Source organism: Microcaecilia unicolor, chromosome 1 (assembly GCF_901765095.1).
Source record: "Microcaecilia unicolor chromosome 1, aMicUni1.1, whole genome shotgun sequence".
In the NCBI taxonomy this organism is placed as follows: Eukaryota; Metazoa; Chordata; class Amphibia; order Gymnophiona; family Siphonopidae; genus Microcaecilia; species Microcaecilia unicolor.
Genome location: NC_044031.1, coordinates 260,596,323 through 260,620,912, shown reverse-complemented (window position 1 = coordinate 260,620,912; position 24,590 = coordinate 260,596,323). Strand labels below are relative to the sequence as shown.

The following is a 24,590-nucleotide window of genomic DNA, read 5'->3' as shown; positions in this document are numbered from 1 at the left end:
ACACGTGTAAATTTAGTTGTGGTATCCACACCTAAATTTTATGTGCAAGTCAGAAAAGGGGGCACAGCAATGAGAGGGTCATAGGTGGATCAGGGGCATTCCTTTCGATTACGCACGTAATTATAGAATAAGGTGGGATCTGCACTATTCTACAGACCACACCTAACTTTACACACTGTTTATAGAATAGTGCTGAGCTGATTTTTTTTGGTGCTGATTGTTTATGTGCCATATATAGAATTTACTCCTATATGAACTATTTTGAAAATTGCCTCTCCCCCCCCCCCCCCCTCCACCAAATATCTAAACAACAGCAAGAGAGGTCTGGGTTTTAGTCCTCATATTCCTATTCAATCTTGTGATAACAGTATTGCCTTCTTGAAGCTAAAAGCAATCAGTGGCAAATGCAGTGATTGACCAACTACAGCTCTACTTCTGTTCCAAAGTCCACAATATTTATACAGAATAATCAATCTGATAATCTGGAAGTATTTATTTATTTAGATTTTGCTCACACCTTTTTCAGTTGTAGCTCAAGGTGAGTTACATTCAGGTAGTCTGGATATTTTTCTGTCCCAGGAGGGCTCACAATCTAAGTCTGTACCTGAGGCAATGGAAGGTTAAGTGACTTGCCCAAGATCACAGGGAGCAGCAGTGGGATTTGAACTGGCCACCTCTGGATTGCAAGACCGGTGCTCTAACCACTAGACCACTCCTCCAGATTGAATTTTGAAGATGTGATATAAATCTTACCTGATTACCGATGAGGAGGTGGGCTCAGTAATTATTGCAATGTTGAAATTTGAGTCCTGTCAAGTTGCACCGCTGATGTTTATCAGATTGATTATTCTGTATAAATATTGTGGACTTTGGGATAGAAGTGTGTACGTGTAGTTAATTGTACAGTCCCTTTGAAAATGATCTGGCCTCAAAGATGGTGATGTTTACAGCTCTACTTATGACATCATCTGCCGGCCATATTGTAGATGTTGGTATATTGTGCCACCACTGCCCTTCTACCTTTTGCTAAAATTGGACATTTCTTTCCATCTGCATTTTCCTGGAAACTGTTCCTTCCTGATTATGACTGTATATAAAAATATACTTACTCCATAGATATATACAAGTTTTTATAAAGTGCAATTGTTAATGGCTATTTATGAATTTCAAATCCTGAGGAAATGCTAACCCAGTTTATCCTATGACGAGGCTGATTGTCTCAAAAGACATGTCACCTACACTCTTGATTTTCAAACTCCCACAATAGCTTGTTCCTCTTTGGGGGTCGCGGCAGTAGAGGAGTGAAGGTGGCTTCCTTAGCTCTGTAGGAAACAGATGAACCAGTCAGTTGGAACTGCTTCCTCAAACAAACACTGTTACAGTTCACAAGCAAGCTCTGCTTTGGCAGCTACTTAGTGTTCACAGAGCTGTCTTCTGGAATTTTCTCTTCAGAGCAGCTTCTCCCAGACAGCCTGTCTAAATGCTCCATGCCGTCAAAGCGCTCAGCCACGCACTGCGCAGTGAGTCGTGCCTCCGGATCATGGTCCCAACATTCGGTGATAGTTTCACATACAAGCTGGATACCCTGTAAAAAAAAAAGTTTAAATTAATTAATTAAATAATTAAGGTGTCATTTTACTAGAGCATCCTGTCATAAATGCCAAATCAATATGCACAAACCACATGCTAAAAGATATTTTTTAGTTTATCGTAGAGAGGGCATGTCTGGAGGTAGAGAATGGGCGTTTCTTAGCGCAGCTCCGTTACCATGTGGTAACTAGTTAGTGCATGATTACTGCATGAGTCCTTACTGCCTACAGAATAGGTGTTAGTAAGTGCTAATGCAGTAATTGTTTTTTAATGGCCACAAACTAATGGCAACATTAGCACACGACCATTAATGTAAAAAAGGGAAAGTCAGCCATTTTACTGCTGCAGTACAAATGGTCTCAGTATGCAGAAAAAGGGCTTGCTAAGGCCACTTTATACCACAGCATCTCTCTCTCTCTCATAAGTTGATCATTGCAGGAAAGTGCCCAGTCAAGAAATTACTGAGCAAATAAAATGAGAAGTTTGATGTAGGTGGTGGTTTCTCTTACTGCCCTTATCTAATTGTGCATTTCATTGATCCTCTGCCATCTCTTAAGTCAGTGAAATGCCAAAGAGAGTACCCATGGGTCATAAAAGACCCTTATCAAAATAAGTATCTCACTGAACAGAACTAAGCTGAATAAAGGATCAGTAAGTCACCTGCAATGATGAGAACTCCTTGAAAAGGAATGCGGAAAAGCAGGGAGTGAGAGATGGGAGTAAAGGTAGGGACAATTCAAAAGAAATACTGAAGCCAAGAAAGCATGATGGCTCGTTGACAGTTTTTCTGATGCTAGGAATTAAAAGGAATTTAAAATAGATGCTATAAAGTTAAAAGGAGACAATATTTATTTAGGGCATTAACAAAACATTACAATTGTAGAGCTTCTGCTAAGCGCTGGTTGGGGTCCCCAAGCCCCACCAGCAGAAGCTTTCCTGCGGCGATATTTGCCGCCACGCCGCCTACTCTGCTTTCCCACCCTGGTGCACTGGGTCTTGGGGACCCCCACCAGCCAAACCAGCAGACCTTGGGGGTGGGGCCTCTGAACCTAAATGGGGGGCCTAGGCCCCCAAAGTCCCCCGTAGCTACGTCACTGCTTTGAGGTAGCCTTCTGAACAAAAGATGTAAAAGATTTCTAAATCATTTTAGTAGACAGCAATATTCAAAAATGTGTCTGTGCACAGAGCAGGGCTTAGAAACAGGACTTTTGAAAAGTATCCAACACATATTCTGGTAGAATTATGCCCATGCAGCCAATACAGGAGTAAAAGTACTCACATATCAAGGAGGTGTTCCTGAAGGTTGAGTGTGGTACAGACTACACTTAATTCTTGGTATTAACAGTATGCATACAAGTAAGTACACATGGAAAATGTACCCCTATAAATAGTAGGCACTGATTTGTGTATGTACTTTTCCAACTCCATTTTCAAAAGGAATTTCTTCCTTTAGAGGGTAAAGTTAAGGGTAGGGGGGTCTAGAATTTGATATACCTCCTTTCTGTGGTACAACCCAAAGTGGTTACTACATTCTGTCAGTTAGAGGATAGAAGAGACCAATAGCAACTATATATAAAAACTCTTCAAAACCTGCCAGCTCAACACATACAATATTTAACCAATAGCATATTTAAAGTTACAGAGTATGATCAATAGTGGAGGAAAAAACCTCAGAACCCCACCTTCACCTTATTTACATTTTCCAAGTGATAGGTTTCATAGGGTAATCACCGGCACAACAAACAAAACCTCCATTTTAATTCATTAAAACTCTGTGCTCTGCTGTTATCCTGGTGAGCCTTCAAAAATGTGACTCATGTGACCAACATCCCCCTGTTTACTAGCTGCCATGCAGGAATGCCAACACAGGCCATTCAAAGTGAATGGGCTGTGTCGGTAGTACCGCATCGCCAGCGTGGCCTTATAAACAGGGGTCTTAGCTTTCATTCATATGTGCTTAGCTATGGACTCCACCACCGACTGTGGCCAAAGTTCTGCTCATTGGCTGCTTCAAGATGTGTCAAGTCCGCTCAGCTAGTCTGCACTGCTTGCATTTCAGCGTCACAAGGTTTGCATATTATATATAGGTGCTGGAACATGCAACTTCTAGCAACTGAAAATGATACAGCTGGGGAAGTATAGATATAAACATACACATTTTTTAAAAGTTGCCCCCTTAGGGCCTTATTAATCCTAATTGGCAAAGGTTTACTGTTTGCAACCTTTTCATTATTGATTTTGTGCAACCTATGTACACAGTGTTGCAATACATTACATTACAGTAGTCTTATATTTCGCAACATCCTCTGAGGTTCTGTGCAGATCACAAAGTCATAGAAAAAAGAAAAAACAGCCCATTTAGCTGCGAGAATAGAACATTTAACAATACAGATCAGATTTCAATTAACCTACATTTTGCTCAAGTAATACCACTTTAAGTTGCTTATGAAACATCAACTAATTAGATATCAAATGAACAGTTACTGGAAGAGAATTCCACAGTGAAGCAGCCTGGTAAGGAATCACTACTACTACTTATCATTTCTGTAGCGCTACTAGACATACGCAGCGCTGTACACTTGAACATGAAGAGACAGTCCCTGCTCGAAAGAGCTTACAATCTAATTAGGCAGAAAGCTGTCTAAAATATTTGACAACTTTATTCTATAAAGATTATGCTCCTAAATTTATGCTCCTAATTTAGGGCCCATTACGCTCATACATTTAGCATACATTTAGGAGCATAAATTACGCTTCTAAATTTAGGTGTGTAAATTTAGGAGCATAAACTTTATAGAATAAGGACCTCAGGGGTCCTTTTACAAAGAAGTGCTAAAAAAGTGGCCTGAAGTAGTGTAAGCACGTCTTTTTGGTGCACACTGGGCCATTTTGTACCACAGCTGGGAAAAAGGGCATTTCTTAATGGGTTGGGAAATGGGCCCGCACTAATACTAAAACTAGTGTGCACCTATTACGGCCTGAGCCCTTACCGCCAGCCATTGACCTACTGGTAAGGGCTAATGCGGTAATGGCTAATGCGGTAGCCATGCAGTGCACACCAATGTGGCCACGCTGCAGATTACCACTGGGAATGCCCCCCGCCCACCGATTCAAAATAGAAAAATATTTTCCACCACAGGATTCTGCGCATGCCAAACTCAGAATTACTGGCAGGCGCACGTGCTACCCCATCGGTAGTGCCTATTTGGCGCGTGCTACCCACACGTTAGCCCTCCCGCAGCTTTGTAAAAGGGCCCCTCAATGACTTGTAGTGTTAATATAGCAGATACTAAAGTTAAAGGGAAGAGTGAATACTATAGTTACTTTGGGGGAAGGGGAGGGGGGGGGGGGCTTGTTCTAGGCAACCTGAGTCTTTAGCACAGCATTTCACACGCTTGGGATAGATGTACACCAAAGTAGGTGCTTAGAAATCAAAGTCCTTACTTTTATGCAATTTCAGGGGAATTCTATATATGGCGCTGGACATTAGGCGCTACCTCTATACCAAAATTTTGGCGCAGAAAAGTATTGTAACAGATGCAAAGCATCAAAACGGGGCATAAATGGCAGATCTTACGCATACTTACGCACCATTCATAGAATGTTTCCATGCAGATCTGCACAGAGGGCGTGGCCATGGGAGGGGCACGGGTGGGTCAGGGGCGTTCCCTTTAAAATGTGCGCAGTGTTATAGACTAGTGCAGATTCGTGCCAGGATTTACACCTGGTTTCAGCTGGTGTAATTCCTTGCACCCAAAGTTGAGCGCGGATCCCGCCGCTACATGCTATTCTATAAAGGGTGCTGATGCTGGAACGCCTGTTATAGAATACCATTTAGCGCTGATTTTTTTTGACGCTGGATTTTGAGCATCATTTTCTGAATTCAACTATTTATGTGTAGATACTCCCAAGAATGGAGAATGAGCAGAGTATGATAGGATCAACACTTCTATGTGCATTTTATAAAATACAGTATACGCACGTGCATTGATTCCTACCACACGTACACATTGAAAGTTACTGCTGCAGGTGTAACTGTATGGGAGTTTTCTGAAGGGAAGTTTTATAAAGGCACGAAAGTGCATATGTTGTCGCTATGCAACAGACACAAACTGTTCCCTCTAATCTGAGCGGGAGTCCTCCAACTGCATTGCTACCAGTGGGGGTCAGTGTTTCAATACTGTATTTTCAATCACTAGGGACTGGCATGCTCTCTGAAGTCCTGCAGAGTTTGCCTGTGGACACAACACAGGCATCTGTCTACCTTCTCTTCCCAGGGGTCTTGTTATAAAATGGTCCTCTTAATTGCCTCAGAATAACATGGTGGGGCATAGATGGGTCAAAAGGATGAGGGAAAAGCGAGGAACAGTGCTACTGGCAGTGCCGTAGCAAGGGCGGCTGACACCCGGGGCGGGTTGCCGCTGCGCACCCCCCTCGGGTGCAGCACGGCGCCCCCCCTCGGCGCGCACCCTCCCCCCCCCCGGAGCGCATTCTTACTTCAATTAGGAAGCGAGGGGCGGGCGAGAGGGCCGATCCGCCCCCGAGTGCACGTCGCTGGGAGCTGCGTCGGCTCCGCTGGTTCCTTGCTCTCTCTGCCCCAGAACAGGAAGTAACCTGTTCCGGGGCAGAGGGAGCAGGGAACCAGCGGAGCTGACACCCCCCCAGCGGCGTGCACCTGGGGTGGACCGCCCCACCCCTTCCTATGTCACTGGCGACTGGCTTTATCAATAGGAGCATTTCCTGATAGAATTAGTGGGGTGTTGAGAGATCAGGCTAAGCTCCTTGCTGGATAAATAGCATTTTTGTTTGTTTGTTTTTCTTTCTTCTTGGGGTAGGTAGGTGGATTGAGGATACTTTTTTTAGAGGAGACCCTTCTATATAACAGAGGCGGTTTTCAGGAAATCTTTGTGCAGTTAAGATTGCAACAAGAGTAAATGCAGGTGAAAACATGTCAAAAAATGATGGATCACTACAGTTTAAATCTATATGTAAATGATAATTCCTACTGCTCTAGCGCAGGGATAGTAACTCAGGACCTCAAGTGCCCCTATCTCCACTGCATGCAAATCTCTCTCATGCATATTGATTGTGGATATCCTGAGAACCTGACCTGCCTGTGGCACTTGAGAACTGTAGTTGTACTAGCAAGATGAATCCAATGAGCTCTACTAATTACCTACTTGACTGACATCTCTTTCAGAGCAATGGCAGCATTACTAGCAGCAGCAATTCCTTGCAATTCTCAGACCAAAATTTATAGGCAGTAAATAAAGTTAAGTAGCCAAAGATTCATTTAAAATCAGCAGTGCAACAAATTCCATTAGAAAGAAATGATTATTGCTTGTGCTTAATGCAAACTCGCTCTGGAGGTTCAGCACTGTGCAGAATGTGTTACTTAAACTAATAACAACAAGATGGAAGAAAATGAACACCGAAGACGCGTGATATTAAAATCAATAAAACATCTTGGATTTACTGCAATCCTAATGACAAATCATCCTGGGCTTTAGAGGCTGCCTTACTATACTAATGTATTATACAAAGGGATGTCTTGATTTTGCCTAGTTTATGATGGCTGAGGATATTTCCCCTGGCAGAATGCACCTTGTTTTGAGTGAGCAAAGGAATATTTTAAATAAATAATCTTTTCAGAAGGCAAGTGGGTAAGAATTCAGATCACACTACCTGCCTTTCTTGTAACAGAAGCTCATTACTGAAAACTTCTAACTCATCGCCACTGTCAAATGGCCAAGGGTCATATAAATGCTTGTGTAGCAACATTCTGTGCAGACATCCGTGGCGTGATCGTGCATGGGCAGCCATTTACTAAGCGGCATTCATGAGCACCACTGGGCAATTAATGCATGTTAATTATTAATTAATTAATTAGTACAATTTAATGTACTATGGGATCACAAAAGTATCAATGTGGTTTACAATAGACCTTAACATAAAATGGAACAAAATGATATTTAGACAAGGGAAGAAAAAAAAAAGATCAAACATATATATATGAGGAGGGGAAGTAAAATATAGAACAACAAATACGATCAGTAGCAACATAATGCATGTTAAAGCAGAATATTAAATAATAAATATAAAAAAAAAAGTGAATAGAAAATGTCTTTGTGAACAACCATGTTTTTAAAGCAGTAGCCCATGTTAAACCATGTTAAAGTGACTTTTAATATACTAGAGGCTCTATATGAAGAAAATAATGAGCTCCATCATATGCAGATGCAGCAAAGTAGCTCATTATTATATAAAAGGGCTAACATGGCTTTTGGTGCTCCTTTCACGTGTTGCTCTGTAAAAATCAACTACACTTCCCGAAACGTAATTAACTTTCTCCCAGTAGCACTGGTTTGTTAAAGCAGGGGCCAAATTAAAAGGCTGGTTATCGTAAAATGAAAAGTTTCAAGTTTATTAGTTATTTACTATCCCGCCCTATGGGAGGCCTTCTAGGTGGCTTACAATCTACGATAAAGAGAGAAAAGCAAGAAGCGAAAATAGTAAAAAGGTAGATAGACATGAATTGAAGGAGAGGGGGTAGAACTACAATATTAAATAGGACAGATAGGAGGGGGGGGGGGAGGGTTAAAACATGAGGAAAAACCCATAGTATCTTTGAGAGTTTTCCAAGGTGCCATCTGAAAGATGTTTAATGGTATGCATCATTTAAAGTTTTGTAGAAGCAACGTCTAATGACCTGAGAGATTTGTGGACCGAATGATATTTGGAGTCCCTCCACCATTGTCACTGGGGTATCCCTGTTGGCCTCCCACACACATATTATGCATAAGCCCAAAATTACCCTACAAAGGGCCAATTCTCCTCCTTGGCCACACTTTTTTTTATTTTAGACAGACCTTCTGACATCCCCCTAAAGACTAACTTCAAAGCATGAGTGATCATCAGGAGGCAGCCATCTTCAAAATGGCATCCTCTAATTTTTAGGGCTATTTGTAATTTCTGATAGGGGGAAGGCTGGAGTATTTGTGTTTTTCCATGGATATGTTCACAGTAATTCAGGATATCTGTGACTAGGCTGCATTACAGAGCCACCAGATTTCTGACAAAGATGAACTCTTGTTACTGGTAGTAAAGGGGATGACCTGTATTTAAGAATTCAAAGCCTATTTCTGTGCTTACAGGGATCTATTAGGGACGTGCACATAGCAAGCATTTTCCATTTGTTTTCAGTTTGGCTAGGCTTTCTTCCCAGTTTTCATACTTTCTTCAGGCTTGTTTCCAGTGGCGTTCCTAGGGGGGTGGTGGGTGCGGTCCGCCCCGGGTGCACGCCGCTGGGGGGGTGCCGTGCGCACCTGTCCTTCCGTCGTTCCATGCTCCCTCTGCCCCGGAACAGGTTACTTCCTGTTCCGGGGCAGAGGGAGCATGGAACGAAGGAAGGACAGGCGTGCGCGGCACCCCCCCAGGGGCATGCACCCAGGGGGGGGGGGTTCTTTCGTGGGGGGTCCTTTCGCCAGGGGGTGTCGCGCTGCATCCGGGGGGGGGGGCACTGCACCCAGGGGGCGGGGTGCATCAGCGATCCGCCCCGGGTGTCAGCCCCCCTAGGAACGCCACTGCTTGTTTCACGCCTTTGTTTTAATATATTTTTTTAATGTGTATTAAAACATTTTGTATACAGGCACTTTCAGCACATGCACTGTACAATGGTTATCACAGAGAAACTACCTGGTTATTTTAAAAGGCATTTCTCTGGGTAAAACAGCTTTTTGAGGGCAAATCTATGAAAAGGTGTCTATATTAAGGTACACAGACAGTGTGTAGAGTCAAAGACAGGACAACAAAGTAGAGCCAAATGCGACCAAATGGAGACCTGACATGGCCCGTGTTTCAGCAAATGCCTGCGTCAGAGGTCAGAATGAAATCCCAGCACAAGATCTCTTCTTTTGGTAGTGCACAGAACAGGATTGAGGGAGGAGCTGCTCCTTCCCCAAGGATCACAGCTGCTCTTTTCCCAATCCTGTCTGATGCATGGGCTATATCAGTGCAACCCCCATTATACTGGGGTTTACTAGAACTGATGAGAGACCCCTCCTTCAGAGTTACTAGGGAGAAAGAGCGGGTTGGAAAGAGAGAGTGAAAAGTTCAGGTGATAATGACTTGACGACACACTTTTTTGTTTTGTCATTTTGCTTATCATCTCTTTGGATGCTGAATTATTGGATGTTTTTGCCCTTACATTTGCAATTTGTCATCAGTGGCTGAACAAAATTGTTTTGACTCCTGAAGCAGGTGCGAGGGGTGTCGAAACGCAGAACTGCGTCGAGTCATTTTAGTTGACATAAACCACCTGTTTTGGAACCACACTGGTCTGCCCCCCGCCTTTTATTTTATTTCTGTGTTGTGGACTTTACTGGATAGCGCCACTGAAAATGTCCACTTAGGACTGGATTCAGTACATGGTGCCTAAATTTGGGTGCTGAAAAAAATGAGCACTAACCTCCAGATTCCATATATATAGTGCCTGAAATTCTGCATGGAAATCGAAGCGTATTCTACAACAATGCTCATAACTAGCTAATCAGTGCTTTTTATTGAATGTTAACAAGCAATTATCAGCACTAATTGGCATTGAGATTTATACGTACAACTCGCTAAGCGTATTCTGTAATGTGGTGTGCCTAAATTCTAAGTCACATACTTTATGAAAATGTGATCATATGCAACAAATAAAAAAGGAAATCTGTGCATTTGAAAATAGGAGTTGTAAATGTGTGTGTCTGTGCTTTCTGTTGGATAATTTTCACAAGGAATATATGCACGTGGTTTCCCTTTGAAAATCAGCGTAACTTGTGAACACACTTGCTGCATGAATGAGGCAGCCTGTTATAAAATCACAGTTTCTAGTTGTAGATGTTTCTATGCAAATGATCTCTGAATCTGGCATAAAGACTACTCGTACCCAGAACTCTCCTTATAGAAAACTAGAGTAAGCAAATTACACAAGGCTAGGTCTTTTCAAACACGGGGGCCAATTTTGGAAAGCCAGCTATGCAAAATTTGCTTTCATATATGTATAAAGTGGAAGATCTCAGGGGTGGAGCTGGGTGCAATTTGGGATTTGCATCTATATTTTGCAAAATGCAAATTATGCATGCATAGCCCTGAAGACATTTACACCTTCAAAAATATGTTTGCCACAGGTGGGTGCATGCATAAGCAGTGGTTTTAGAAGGGAAAGAACATGGCACTTTTTACTTGGTCACCAGCCATATCCACGTATGTGGCTAGTTCTAAACTCACCTCCAATATATGGGAACCCTACATGCCAGTGTGCTCTAGCTTACCAATATATATCCAGTTCTAAATTCTCACCTGGTGACTGAGCCAGCTGTTGAGGATCTCAGGTCGCCCTCTGTCTCTCAGGACACTGTCTTTCATGCTTTCTACACAAGGGTGTTCTCGTACTTTGGAACCAAAAGGTGGCTCATAGTCTTTTACCTCTGCCAAAAGAAAATAGAAACAGAATGCTTAGAAAGGATTTTCAATCAAGTGGAGAAAAGGTAAACTAAAAGATAAACTTATTTGCTATTCTTTCTCTCTTAAACATTTTCTTTTACATAGGAAACCTCCATGAAGATGTTCATTTAACACTTGGACAATGACTTTTTCCAGAATCATTAGGTTCTATTACTCGTCTATTGATAGAAGAGAAGAAATGAATGTTCAAATTATCATCCAGTAACCAGCATACCTGAGACAGTAGTAGCTGAACAACTTATTAAGGGGCCCTTTTACTAAGTCGCATAGGTGCTTATGCACATCCTACGTTTATCAAGTTTGAACTACCACCTGGCCCAGGCAGTAATTTCATTTTTTATGTGCTTCCACTAAGCGCGCTGGAAATTTTCCGGTATGCGGTGCTAACCAGGTGGTAATCGACATTGTACGTGCGTAGACAATTACCACCCGGTTAACATGTGAGACTTTACCACTAGCTCAAATGGGTGGAGGTAAGGTCTCAGACCCAAAATGGATGCGTGTTAAATTTCATTTTGCTGCACATCCATTTTCGGCCAAAAAAAAGAGGCCTTTTTTTGTAGGCACGCTGAAAAATGGACCTGTGCACGTCCAATACATACATCTACACCAGCGCAGGCCATTTTTCGGTGCACCTTAGTAAAAGGACCTCTAAGTATTTATGGGACTTTGAGATTTTGGATGATATGTAGTCAGCCTTTAGGAAGGATTTTAGCACAGCAACCTGTCTACTTGCATTAATTACTGAACTCAGGATGATTTTTTAAATTTTTTTATCATCAATATAAAAAATTATTTGGTTGGAAGATTTAAAATGATGATTAATTTTTTTAAAAACGAAGGTATGGCAAGGAAGAAGTGACGTCACGGACCTGAATGGCTGCCTGAGTCTGTAGCTCCGACGTGTCCCTGCCTTCTTTAAGCAATATCAGCAACCATCCATCCCTGAATTGGAAATTTTTTCATCAAAGCAAGGCGTTTGACTTGAGTGAGGGCTTTTCTGGTCGAATGGAAGTCATGTAGACAGCTCGGAAGGAGAGCGCGCGCCAACCGGTAAGGCAGGCGAGTAAGGTCCCACGGCGCCATATGTTGTCGTCGGCTCGCACCTCGCACTCGGACTCTGACTCCGCTATGTCCCTTACCGAGGCAGGTAAAGCCTCTTCTAAATGGGGTATTTCAAAAGACCTAACCAAATGCTTAACAGAGATTCGGGAGGAGATCAAATCTTCCAAAGAGGAAATTTTAGAGTGCATGGATGTCCTGAGCATTGATCTGCAAGAGTTGGGCGGGTGTGTGGAGGACTTGGAGGCGTGTGCAAAAGAGCATGATGAGCACTTGAGCGGGGCTGATTTACGATTATCAAAGCTTTTTGAGTATTATGAAGACCTGCAATACAAAGTGGACGACTTAGAAAACCGAGGCCGCAGGAACAACCTCCGTTTTCGTGGGGTCCCTGAGGTGGGGGACAAAGAAGATGTTGTTGCGATTGCTAAGATGCTCTGCGGAAAGTTGCTCGTGACGGAGGACATAGCTATTGAAAGGGTGCAAAGAGACCTAGGAAAGAGAGTAGATAACCGACCTTGGGACATTGTTGTCTGTTTCACCACCTTTTCCACTAAAGAGCAAGTGCTGCAGCGGGCCCACCAGGTTCCACACATTGATTATAATGAGGCTCAAATTAAGGTGTACCAAGATTTATCCCAGCTTACACTGTCCCAACGACATGCGATGAAACCTGCGCTGGACATTTTAATAAAAAATAAGATCCCTTACCGCTGGGCTTTTCCTTTTACTCTATGCTTTACGGTGGGGGTGGGGGGGGGGGGGGGGATTACACCGGATTTGACTCCTTTTTGAGGTTTGGAAGATCCTATATGGCAAGGGTTTGACGACTACTGAGACTCCGCCCGTAGACCTAGCCACCACAACTCGGGCTAAACTCCAAAAATGGAAACGTGTTCCCAGCAAATCTAAGACTGCCCCGACAGACACCTGAATGGATTGCTTGGTCTGTTTGCAGTCATATCCAAGCTGCTCCGCGGAATTTTGTTGCTATGGTTATAATTTTGGTTATATACGATGTGTTCATGATGTGTACATCAGTTGGTTAGTCATTGAGAAAGGGTTGTATGAGGGGGTTTGGTATGACTGGGGGACCTGAGGCTGAGTGTGGGTTTTTGTTTCTCTCTCTATGTGTGTGTGTTAGAATTGTTTTGTATTCAGGTGGTTAGGGTGTTTGTGTGGAGGTGGGGATGTGTGGGGAGGGGCGACTTGGGTAGTGTTTCGGGTGTGGTGGGGTTCTTTCTCCTGCTTTAATTAGGGGACCTTGTCTGTCCCTGTTTAGTGGTGGGTGATGTGTGTGGGGTTGCTCTGGAGGGTGGTGGGGGGTGGGTTAGGCAGTTCTCATCAGGGTAGAGTGCCTTATTGTTACCTCTGTTTCAGGATGACATGGGCTGGTACTATCTCACTTAGCTATTTTTCTGTACTCTTGTTTGTGTGGTGTTGTGGATGGGAGGGGGGATTGGAGAGGTTTTTTTTTCTTCTCTCCCTCTCCTTCCAACATTTTCGAGGCTACTTGGTTTCCAAGTTGTATCAGAGTTAACAAGCTTGTGTGTTGAATTCAAAATGAGCGTGGATCTAAAGTTCTTGACATACAATGTCAAGAGTCTGAACTCTCCTCAAAAACGTCAAAAGTTATTTAAGGAATTGCTGTTCCATAAACCTCAAGTTGCATTTTTAAAGGAGACTCATTTAAAGAGGGGACATGAAAAATATTTGTCTCATCGTCACTACCCATATGTCTATTGCGCTTCTGATGCTGACGCATCGAGGAAACAGGGGGTTGCAATAGCAAAATTAGAAAAGGTTGAAAGAAGAGCAACCAAAATGATAAAGGGGATGGAACTCCTCTCATATGAGGAAATGCTAAAGAGGTTAGGGCTCTTCAGCTTGGAAAAGAGATGGGTGAAATTACATGGAAATATTTTTAAAACAAATATGAAGAAATAGTTTGTCACTCAAAGAACAGTTAAGATCTGGAAATCATTACTGGAGGTTGTGGTAACAGCGGTTAGCATATCTGGGTTTAAAAAATGGTTTGGACAATTTCATGGAGGAAAAGTCCATAGTTGTTGAGATGGACATGGGGGAAGCCACTGTTTGCTCCAGGATTGGTAGAATGGAAATGTTGCAACTAATTGGGTTTTTGTTAGATACATGTGACCTGGATCGGCCATTTGTTGAAAGCAGGATACTGGGCTAGATGGACCATTGGTCTGACCCAGTATGGCTATTCCTATGTTCTTAAATTAGTCTGTCTAGCTTTTAAGATTGTATATGTATTATGTCTTTCTGGTTTCATACTTCTTCGTTCACAGATGTGCTCTTCATGACAAGCCCACACAAATTTAATGCCGTATTTATCACCAACTACTTTAAGAAAGTTAGGCTTTCTATAAGCGTCTCTAGTGTTTAGCGTGCGCTAATCATTAGCGAGCACTAAGATCGCCAGCGCGCCTTTGTAAAAGAATCCCTAATTGATTTGTGTACTGAGACTAAATATCAGATTTCTCATAAGTTGCTCAATATGAGGCTTTTAAAAACATTTTTTCTTGATTCTGTAACTGTTTACAATTTTTATTTTATGAAATTACTCTGTTGTATTTGTTTGGCTATATTATGAAAGTTAACACTTATACCTTTGTAAATTGCCTTGAGACAATTTTTGGTAGAAGCAGTACAGAAATTCTTGTCTTATGTTAATGGAGCTGGGTTTGGGAGCCTATTTTATAAACCTCTAGAAAACAGGCTTAAAATAGGCACCATTTTGGATTTTTCAGATAGGCCTTCTACTATACTCAGGCCCCAAATGTAGTTTTTTAGATCATTATTCTAAACTATTTTCTCACATAGAGCTGTACAGTACCTGCTATATAAGGAAAACTCTGGAATGAGAGGACATAGGATGAAGATAAGAGGAAATAGGCTTAGGAGGAATCCAAGTAAATACTCTTTCATGGATTGGGTGGTAGATGCATAGAATGGCCTCCAGGTGGAGGTCGTAGAGATGAATACTGTGTCAGAATTTAAAAAAGTGTGGGACAGGAACATGGGATCCCTTAGAAAAAGGAGGAGTTAGTGGTTACTGAGAATGAGCAGACTGGATGGGCCATTTGGCCCATATCTGCCATCATGTTTCTATGCGGCTGTTTTTGGATGATAGAGCTCCGAGTAGGGTTCCTACTTCTTTTATTTTACAATTGGTGGGATTAGCCATGAAGAATATTTTCCAGTTTGGAACTACTTTGAATCAACAAGTCTCAGAAGTCGCGATGAGGATGACGATGGCCCCCTCTGTGGCAAATCTGTATATGACAGCTTTTGAGTAGAAATATGTTTACACGCCAGATTTATTCAGCAAAGTTCATCTTTAGGTTTGTTATATCGATGACGTTTTTGTGTTATGGGAGGGCAGTGCTTATCTTTTGCACCAATTCGTGTCTTACCTAAATGGATGCCACCCACGCATTAAGAGGGTCGTTTACTAAGGCGCGCTGTTTTTAGCGTGCACTAAAATTGTGGGCGTGCTAAATGTTAGAGACGCCAAGGCATTCCTATAAGCATCTCTAACATTTAGCGAGCCCACAATTTTAGCGCACGCTAAAAATGTCAGCATGCCTTAGTAAAAGACTCCCTAAATTTTTTTTACATTATGATCGTTTTGAGATTTCTTTTTTAGATATCTTAGTCAAGAAAACAGTCACAGGATTTAGCACTACAGTTTTTCACAAGAGTACTGATAGAAACACGTTTTTGAATGATAAAAGTAGTCATCCTGTTTCCTTGAAGAACAGCCTGCCTTTTTCACAGTTTATTAGACACTGAATAATTTATTCTACTGATGATGAATTTAAGCGACAATCAAGAAATCTATCTACCAAATTGCAGGCATGGGGCTATCCCAAAGATGTTGTTCGGAAAGCCTTTCGTTGAGCTAAGTTTAACAATCGGGATCTTCTTTTGACATCTGTCAGCTATTTCTATTGAAGATGAAGATACTCTAAACATATGTCATGCAATTTAATCCATTTTCTGCCCAGGTCGCTGCAGCCGTCAGAAAGCACTGGGAACTTGTGAAGACCATTCCAATTTTCAAGGAGTCATTCCTGCAATTTTCCTTTAGTCAAAATAAGAATTTAAAGGAGCACTTGAGCCCCGCAATTTTATCTACTTCCTCCGTTGATCTTTCTCAGTGTACGGGGATGGTAGGTTACTTCAAATGCAGCAATTGTACCATGTGTGATGTCAAGCTAGAAACAGCAGTGTTCGTTAACCCGGTGGACCATAGGACCTACTATTTGAGAGCTAAAACTTCTTGCAAATCTGATTATGTGATTTACTGCTTGATATACCCTTGTGACAAACTGTATGTTGGTCAAACCAATAAGACTGGCCTGCTTCTATTAGCACACTGTGTAATCATTTCAAGATCTCAGATGTGTGGTTCTGTAACGTGTGCCGCCACTCCACAGAGGAGGAGACTGACAGTGGATTTTACTTCAGCAGGAGCAGAAATGGATCTTTACATTGCAATCTCTTGAACTGAGGGGGTTGAACTCACGGATTGAATGGTGCCATTTTTTCCAATTCCCATCTCCTTTCTCGATTGGCTGCTTTAGCAATGGTGTCTGACATCATTGTTTTATTAATAGGGAGCCATTTTGGATGCATCAGCTTGGATATGACAGTCATTATGGTTCCAGAGTGTTGCTGATAGAAGTATGAGATTGTGAGCAGATCATGTTTTATGGAGAACTCTTTGTGATACTTCCTCCTTTTTTCCTTAGAACTGCTCTGTCACCTGGGACTCTGAAGCAGCTCAGCGAAACGCTGACCATCGTTGGGGCGAGAGGAGAATTGGAAGAATTCATCTGGATGCTTATTTGACACATAATGTTTGTTCTACTAAAGATAGGTGCTTTCCCATAATTCTATGATATTGAATACTGAAGACTATAATGTATGCACTATCTAGATATATTGATCAAAATTGCTAAAAGAGACTGTATATTTTTGATGAAGTGAAGATTGGTTTGATCATAATAGCTCTTTAAATCTTTCAATTTTGAGCTTCTTGAGGGTATATATTTGTGCTCCATAAGTTCATTTTGCGTGGATTACTCTGTGTGGTTTTGCTTAAGCGATTTTGTAATTCCACAGCCATTTGTTTGTTTTTTTTAGTTGATTCTATATGTTTCTATAATTACAGCTGAATACTGCAAAGTAAGAAACAGTTAAGAAAGAAGGCTCAGTGCCAAGAGGCAACTCATATTCTGCTTCATTTTTGGCTAAGTTCCTCTATTTCTTAAAGCAGGAATAGAATTGTGAAACATGCTGTTAAGAAACCTCACTTATAGTCCAAAGATTTTCACATTAGTGGGGGTTTATCACACTAAGATCACAGATCATGATAATAATATTCTTGAAAGTGGAAGAAATAAAGGGGCCCTTTTACCAAACAGTGAAAAGTTGCCTTAGTCCACCCTTACCTGGGTCATTCCTGCTCGTTAAAGCCATTTTTACAGCTGGGGTAAAATGGCTGAAATTCCTATTTGTGGTATTATTAGCCAGAAGGCCATTAAAACAGATTAGCGCGTGAGCCCTTTCCGCCACCCATTATGTAAGCAATATGGGCTCATGCGCTAAGGACATGCTAATCGGTTAGTGTGCGTTAATGTAGCTGTGCTGATTAGTGCAGAACACGCTCACTCTCCGCCCCTGCTCCAAAAAATAAATAATGCGCACCTGGCAGAATTATTGCAGGATGCCACATCAGTGCTTACCGCAGCTTTGTAAAAGGGCACCAAAGAGACACATTCCCCCACCCCCCCATTTTTAAGGGATCACAGTCTCTGACTGTTGTGTGATAAACAAGGCCTAGCAACAATTATTTGAGCCATAAGCACAGTTTATGATCGTGACTGGAGAACAAAATACTGAATATCCCACTAATCTCTACTGCTAAAAACCCTTACTAAACACAAAGGGGCCTATCTACTAAGTTATGCTAGCTGTTTAATGCAGTAATTACTACATACTAACAGTATGGACCTGCATGAAAAGTTAACACAGCATGTTAACTGTTCGTCTGTGCTAATTGCTGCTTTAAACAGCTAATGCAAAAAATTCCATTAGTTGGGCAATGAGAAAGGACTCTGGGCTAGATGCACTAAACCTTAACGACCCTCTAACAACCCTTTAACAAAGGAAATTCCTAACCATTGCATGCATTAAAGGCCTTTTTCCTACGAAGCAAGCAGCTAACGAAAACGGAATGCAAAGGAGAAACTACCATTGAAATGTGGACAATTCGGAATGCACTAACCATACCGACGATTGCAACGAATCATTTACCGTCAGAAATTTTACGTGCACTCAGACCTGTCGTTAAAGCCTGAGCTATCATCTCCCCGCTGCCCCCTGCACCATAAAAATCCAAGCCAGCATGTTTAAAAAGAAAAGTGAGATACAAACACAAACACGTGGCTCTCCGCTTTCCCCTGCATCATTACAAAACAAAACATACTGCTTCTCCCTGCAGCTTAAAAATCCTGTTTCTCCCCTTCTCCCACAGCTTTGAAAATTAACACTCTCTGCTATCCCCTGAAGCCAATTATCCCAGTACTGTAAACAAGCTGTAAAGAGGTCTTTTGTTACAAAAGGGGATTTACGAGGGTTGTTCTTTTTAGAGTTATCTTCAACTGCACTCTTCTGCTAGATCAGACAGCTAAAAGGCTTGCAGGTCGCGATCCCCCCCTCGCATGCCCCAGTCTGACGTAAGCAACCTACGTAGGTTTAATACGTTTGTGGCTGCTCTGCGCATGCTTAAGGGGCAAATTAACGATGGGGATTACGAAAGCTTGATACATTGTACTTTTCAATACCGCACCGAACATTTCTGAGCTGTTTTTTTTTGTGCATTCTTCGTTGTTTCAAATTCGTTAAGCACTTTTACGATTTAGATTTTTTAACGTTTGGTTGATGCATCTAGCCCTCTGTCTTACAGTTAACATAAAGATTGTTACTACGTATTAACTTAACATAGCAGATAATACAGAATAGATAACCTCACCTCAAGATTAAGGATGGGCGGCCAGAGAATTTTTGTTTCTTATTGTTTCCCATGCCATCAAGGGAAATTTCTGTTTTGTTCAATGGCTCTCCCTTTTATTATCATGAGAGATGACACACAAAAGATATTTTCTGGCCCTCTCCATGGTACTCCTGCCCCCATAGGCCCCCACTTCAGCTGGTGGTGGTTCACTGAGGGTCTGTTAAGGAAGGAGCGATGCCCATTTGCTCCTACCTATAGCTGCAGCCATATTCAATATGGCACCCGCAAGCTTTTACCCTAATCTCACAGTATGCATTGGGGGGGGGGGGGGGGAGTGGAATAGGCCTAGGGGGGGGAGGCTGCCATTGCCAAACTTGCCAATAGCAAATGAAACTCTTCCCAGTTTTGTTTGCCAATGAAAGGAAATAACTGAGGGGATGTTGCTGATATTTCTTCTGTCACTGCAAACGACTGCCTATCTCTACTCAAGATGCCCACAAGTTAGTACAAATGTTTTGTAAGTGGAGGGTAATTTTATAACAGGTTGCCTATGTTGGAAGGGCAATTAGGCAGCTATTTGGGGCCTTGGGAGGGGAGGAGTAGCCTAGTGGTTAGTGCAGTGGACCTTGATCCTGTGGAACTGGGTTCAATTCGCCCGGCAGCTCTTTGTGACTCTGGGCTAGTCACTTAACCCTCCATTGCCCCAGGTACAAATAAGTACCTGTATATACTATGTAAACCGCTTTGAATGTAGTTACAAAAACCACAGAAAGTCAGTGTATCAAGTCCCATTTCCTCTTCCTATTTTAGAAAGACCCATAAGTACCTACAATTGCCCCACAAAAGCAGCTGAACTCATGGCTAAAATGAAGTTGTAGAAAGTTACACCTGCCCAGGAGCAGGTCTAAATGTTTAACATATTTGTAAAAATGTATTGTAAAAATCATGTCTCCACCCACACTGGGCTAGATTCTGTATATGGCGCCCAAAATGTAGGTGGGTTATTCTAACACGCCTAATGCTGTTCTATCTACAGTAATACGCAGTTTATAGAATAGTGCACAGGCTGGGGGAATGCGTGTACATTTAAGCGTGGCCATTTATGCCACCGAAAACCTGGTGTAAAAGCCTATGCCTAAATATACGTGCACTCCCTGAATTCTATAACTGCACGTGTAAATGTGATAGACACCCCAACATGCCCACACTCCTCCGTGCCCCCTTTTCAGCTTTGCATGTTGGAATTTACATGCGCCTCTTTTTAGAATACGCCTAAAAAGAAGTACTATAAATTCCAATTATTGCCAATTAGTGATAATTGGTTGTTATTGGCCAATTATCAGCACTAATTATCTCGTTACACATATATTGGCCGTGCACCGAATACAAAAGGCGCTACTCGCCATGCCTTATATAGAATCCTGGGAACTATGCCCAAAATCACCCCCCAAATATGCCCACCTGAATTGTCTACTTTTACATGGAGGATAATTTCATTAGTGGCCTTTTATTTGCAAAAATGAGCAAAAATCTCTTTATGAAACTGCTTCCTTGCTGTGCATAGGTTCTGGTGATTACCACACGATAACTTCAAAACCTTAGCGTCTTTTAGAGAATAGGGGCCAATATTGTGAAGTAATGATAGCCTCTCAAGGTGTGCATAGAAACCTCTAGCTGCTCCCCTAATTATACCAACCAAATTAGCAGATGCTGAAGATGCTAGCTGAGATTACCTGGCAAGGGTATCAGGTGCTTACAGTTTCCAGATAAAACGTTTGGCCTGACCAGTGAAACCCTTTCCCATCTCCCTTGCCCCTATGTGCTCAGCCTTCCTGAAGGCTTATATGAAATTTCATAGTGGTTTACATTACACTACAGCACAAGTACACAATAATGACTTTACAAAATGCCAAGAAGCGTTGAGAGGGGCATAGCCATATACGGTTAAATACTCTTTCAGCTGCTACTTGTGTCTATATTAAAATGCTGATTGAAACTTTATGAAGTGCCTGCTGCCTTTTGTGATCAGAAAAGAGAAATGAGAAGATACTTTTAGAAGCAGCAGCAGCTACACCGTAATTATTTTTTCTTTTGGGAAAAATTATAGCAAAGGCACAAAAGAATCTTTCTGCTGTGAAAGAGAACAGATCTTTTGGCCTACAGAAAAACAATGCAGACTTCTTAACAACTGAAACCACAAGACAAAAGGGACATGAGGTTGTGGTTATTGTTGTTATATGCCGTCAAGACGATGTCGATTCGTAGTGACCCTCTGGATAGTTGCCCTGAATTGTGTTCGGTCTTCAGTCAAGCAGCTAATGGTTGATAGAGGGGCATCCAGAGCTATTGTTATTGTATCGATCCATCACAGCGGTAGCCTTCTTCCACACTGACCTTCAACCTTACTACTACTACTTATCATTTCTAAAGCGCTACTAGACGTACGCAGCACTGTACACTTGAGCATGAAGAGACAGTCCCTGCTCGACAGAGCTTACAATCTAATTAGGACAAACAGGACAAACCTTGCCAAGCATAATGTCTTTCAGTAATGATCTTTCTCTTTCAAATTTAAAAAGAAATTGGAGAAAGTTCTTCACCCAAAATAGAATTAAGCTATAGAATTTGTTGTCAGATGTGGTCAGCATAGCTGGGTTTAAAAAAGGGTTTAGACAAGTCCTTGGAGGAAAAGTCCCTAAACAAGTCCTTGGAGGAAAAGTCTCTAAACTAGCCAGGTAGGATTCCGAAAGTCGTTGCTCATCTCTGGGTATGGATCTACTCCTTGGGTCCTGCTAGGTACTTGCGACCTGGATTGGCCACTGTTGTAGACAACATGCAGGGCTTCATGGACCTTTGACTTGACTTGTTATTGTACATCTTTTGTTCTTATGTTGTCATATTTTCATGCTTAGAAAAAACAATATTTTCACTCTTCCTTTGAAGGAAAAATGGGTAAGAATCTGGTCACTACTCTAAACAGCAAAGACAGAAAAGCAGAGTGAATCAGTTGAAGAAAAGAGAGAGTAAATAAGAGATAAGGTAAGAGAAAAAGAGAAAGACAGATATGAGATGAGATGAGATAGAAAAAAAAAAGACGAAAAATGGCCAAGAGTCATTTCAACATCTGGTTCCATGGAAAAATTTCCTGTTCTGTAAACAGTACACTGGGATTTAACACTGTCTAGAGAATGACGTTGGTTTGGTGAACAGATGGAAAACCTAATCCTGTTCCCAGAAATTTCCTGAGACTGGAACATGATTCAAGGAGAGAAGACAAGTGATCACTGATATTAGCATGTTCTACCACATGTTTGTGTCTATGAGATAACCCCAGCCAGTAATAAAAATCTGTAGCTGAACACTGCACCAAGTGCATATGTCCTTTGTGTGAGAAGTATGCTGCCTTTCATCCGGTTTCATACTGTACGTCTCTTTGACTGATAAGTAGGACAAAATCTATCTCCAGTGGGGGTGACATACACACCATTATGTATGGAACAGAGAAGGGGGACTGGTGCCACTTTCTTACATACTGAGTACTGAAAGGCACAATTGTTTTAATGCAATCAAACTATTATGGCTCAGATTTTAATTTTGCACAAAAGTACTTGGAAAAATACAAAAGGCCTGAAAATCAACTTTGCTTTGCAGAAGTTAAAGCAACATAATGTTTTCACGTGATCAGCTAATTTTCTGTCATTTCTAGTAGGACAAAAAAAAAAATTCACAGGAATAAAAAATGTGCAAAGCAAAAAATGTGCACATTCTGCAAAATATATGGTGAGACTTCTGCCTGAATTTTAAATGTACACTTTCAGGAAAAAGTCCCACAGTGAGTGAGGCAGAAATGTTTGACTGAACATTTTCCCGTTAAGATTTTTTTTCCCATGCACAAATTGTAGGAAATTAAGAGCTTCTTTTACAAAGCCGCGTTGGCGATTCCCGTGTGGCAAATGAGAAGATACTCATAGGAATTAAATGAGCTTCCTCTCATTTGCCACGCAGGAATCGCTAGCCAGCTTTGTAAAAGAAGCCCTAAATCTCTATCACTATATAATAAGCTATTGACATTGTTCTCAGCATGTTTGTTCATTTAAGTGGTGTGCAAATGGGTGGCTGGATAGCACTTCATGGCAGCACTATGATTTGTTCACCTCTCCACCATTTATCTGCTCTGTGGGTCTGCAGATAGCTGATGGTGTGGCTGATAGGAGGCTGAGCTGATCCAAATGAAGCTGAAGTTCTGTGCATCCCACCAGTGCAGCGGGAAGAAGGAGCAGCTAGCAGAATGCAGGCTAAGGGGCAGACATCACCACTGTGGGGGTGAACTAGTCTACAGGGGCCAGAGTATGCATGTAGTGGCTGAGTCACAGAGGCTGCAGGGGCCACTAAACAAAGCAGGTTTGATGGACCGGGGGGGGGGGGGGGGCAGGGAGAGGGAAAAGAGACTCGGGGAGGAGTACTGGTTCCACCGTGGGAGGGAAGGGGAGGGGAAAGTCATACCACAAACTAAAAAAAAAAAAAAATTAAAAAAGTCCCATGTGCCAGCCCCACAGCACACCTCCCGGGTGCTCACAAAACACACACACACTGGTTGAAAACCACTAGTCTAGAGCTATAAACCATTCTGGCAAGCAGCAAAAAATGTATCTGCACATCTATTTAAGCACAAACAATGGCAAGGTATTGTTAATCTATATATATAAAAGAACGTTCTATGAAGCCTCCAGCCGGAAGTGTGAAGCGCCAGAGATATCCGGTTTCCCCATGAGTGAAGGAAAACAGCACAGCACGAAATCTCACACAGTGAAGGACTCAGAGGGGGGAGGGGAGAGAGATGCCCTCACTCTCTCTGTAACAAAAACACAGAACAGCAGGAAACTTAACACTGAAGGAGTGGACTCGGAGGGGGGAGGGGGAGGGGGAGGGAGAGAGGGCAGGGACACACACTCCCACATGCACACTCTGAAGAAAACCTTGCTAGCCCCCGTTTCATTTGCATCAGAAACGGGGCTTTTTTACTAGTTTCATTATAAAGCAGAATTTCTGTGTATCGAGTACTTCTGACTTTTTGCTTGCTTTCTTGTGGGTTTCCGTTCTGGGATTTCATTCTGCAGTAGGGACTAGTAAATACACTAGGAATTCCCCTAGAGGTTTCTAAATCGCCTGCTACAGCAGGACATCTGTAGCAACCTAAAATGTTTGCAAAATGCATGACCTATGAGTTACAAATGCTATTTTCTGTGCTCCTCCACTTTTTCACAGCCCTCTCTTTCTACTCTTTCATGTTCCTCCCACATCTCTTTCTCTCCTCCTTCTCCCCTTCAACATAGCCCTCTCTTTCTCCATTTCCCTCCTGATTTCTCTCTCCTCCTTTGCT

At 42.1% G+C, this 24,590-nt stretch overlaps 1 protein-coding gene across 1 annotated transcript in view; it reads right to left on the bottom strand.

Annotated features, from left to right (window-relative positions):
* Positions 1–656: 656 nt before the first annotated feature.
* The window catches only part of TGFBR2 (transforming growth factor beta receptor 2), a 178,956-nt gene continuing 155,022 nt past the window's right edge, over positions 657–24,590 (bottom strand). The window contains exons 8-9 of the mRNA XM_030205906.1: positions 10,933–11,060; positions 657–1,585 (exon numbers count right to left, since the gene is read on the bottom strand). Coding sequence (XP_030061766.1) covers positions 1,409–1,585; positions 10,933–11,060 — 305 coding nt within the window. The 3' untranslated portion in view covers positions 657–1,408. The remainder of the gene's footprint in view (positions 1,586–10,932; positions 11,061–24,590) is intronic.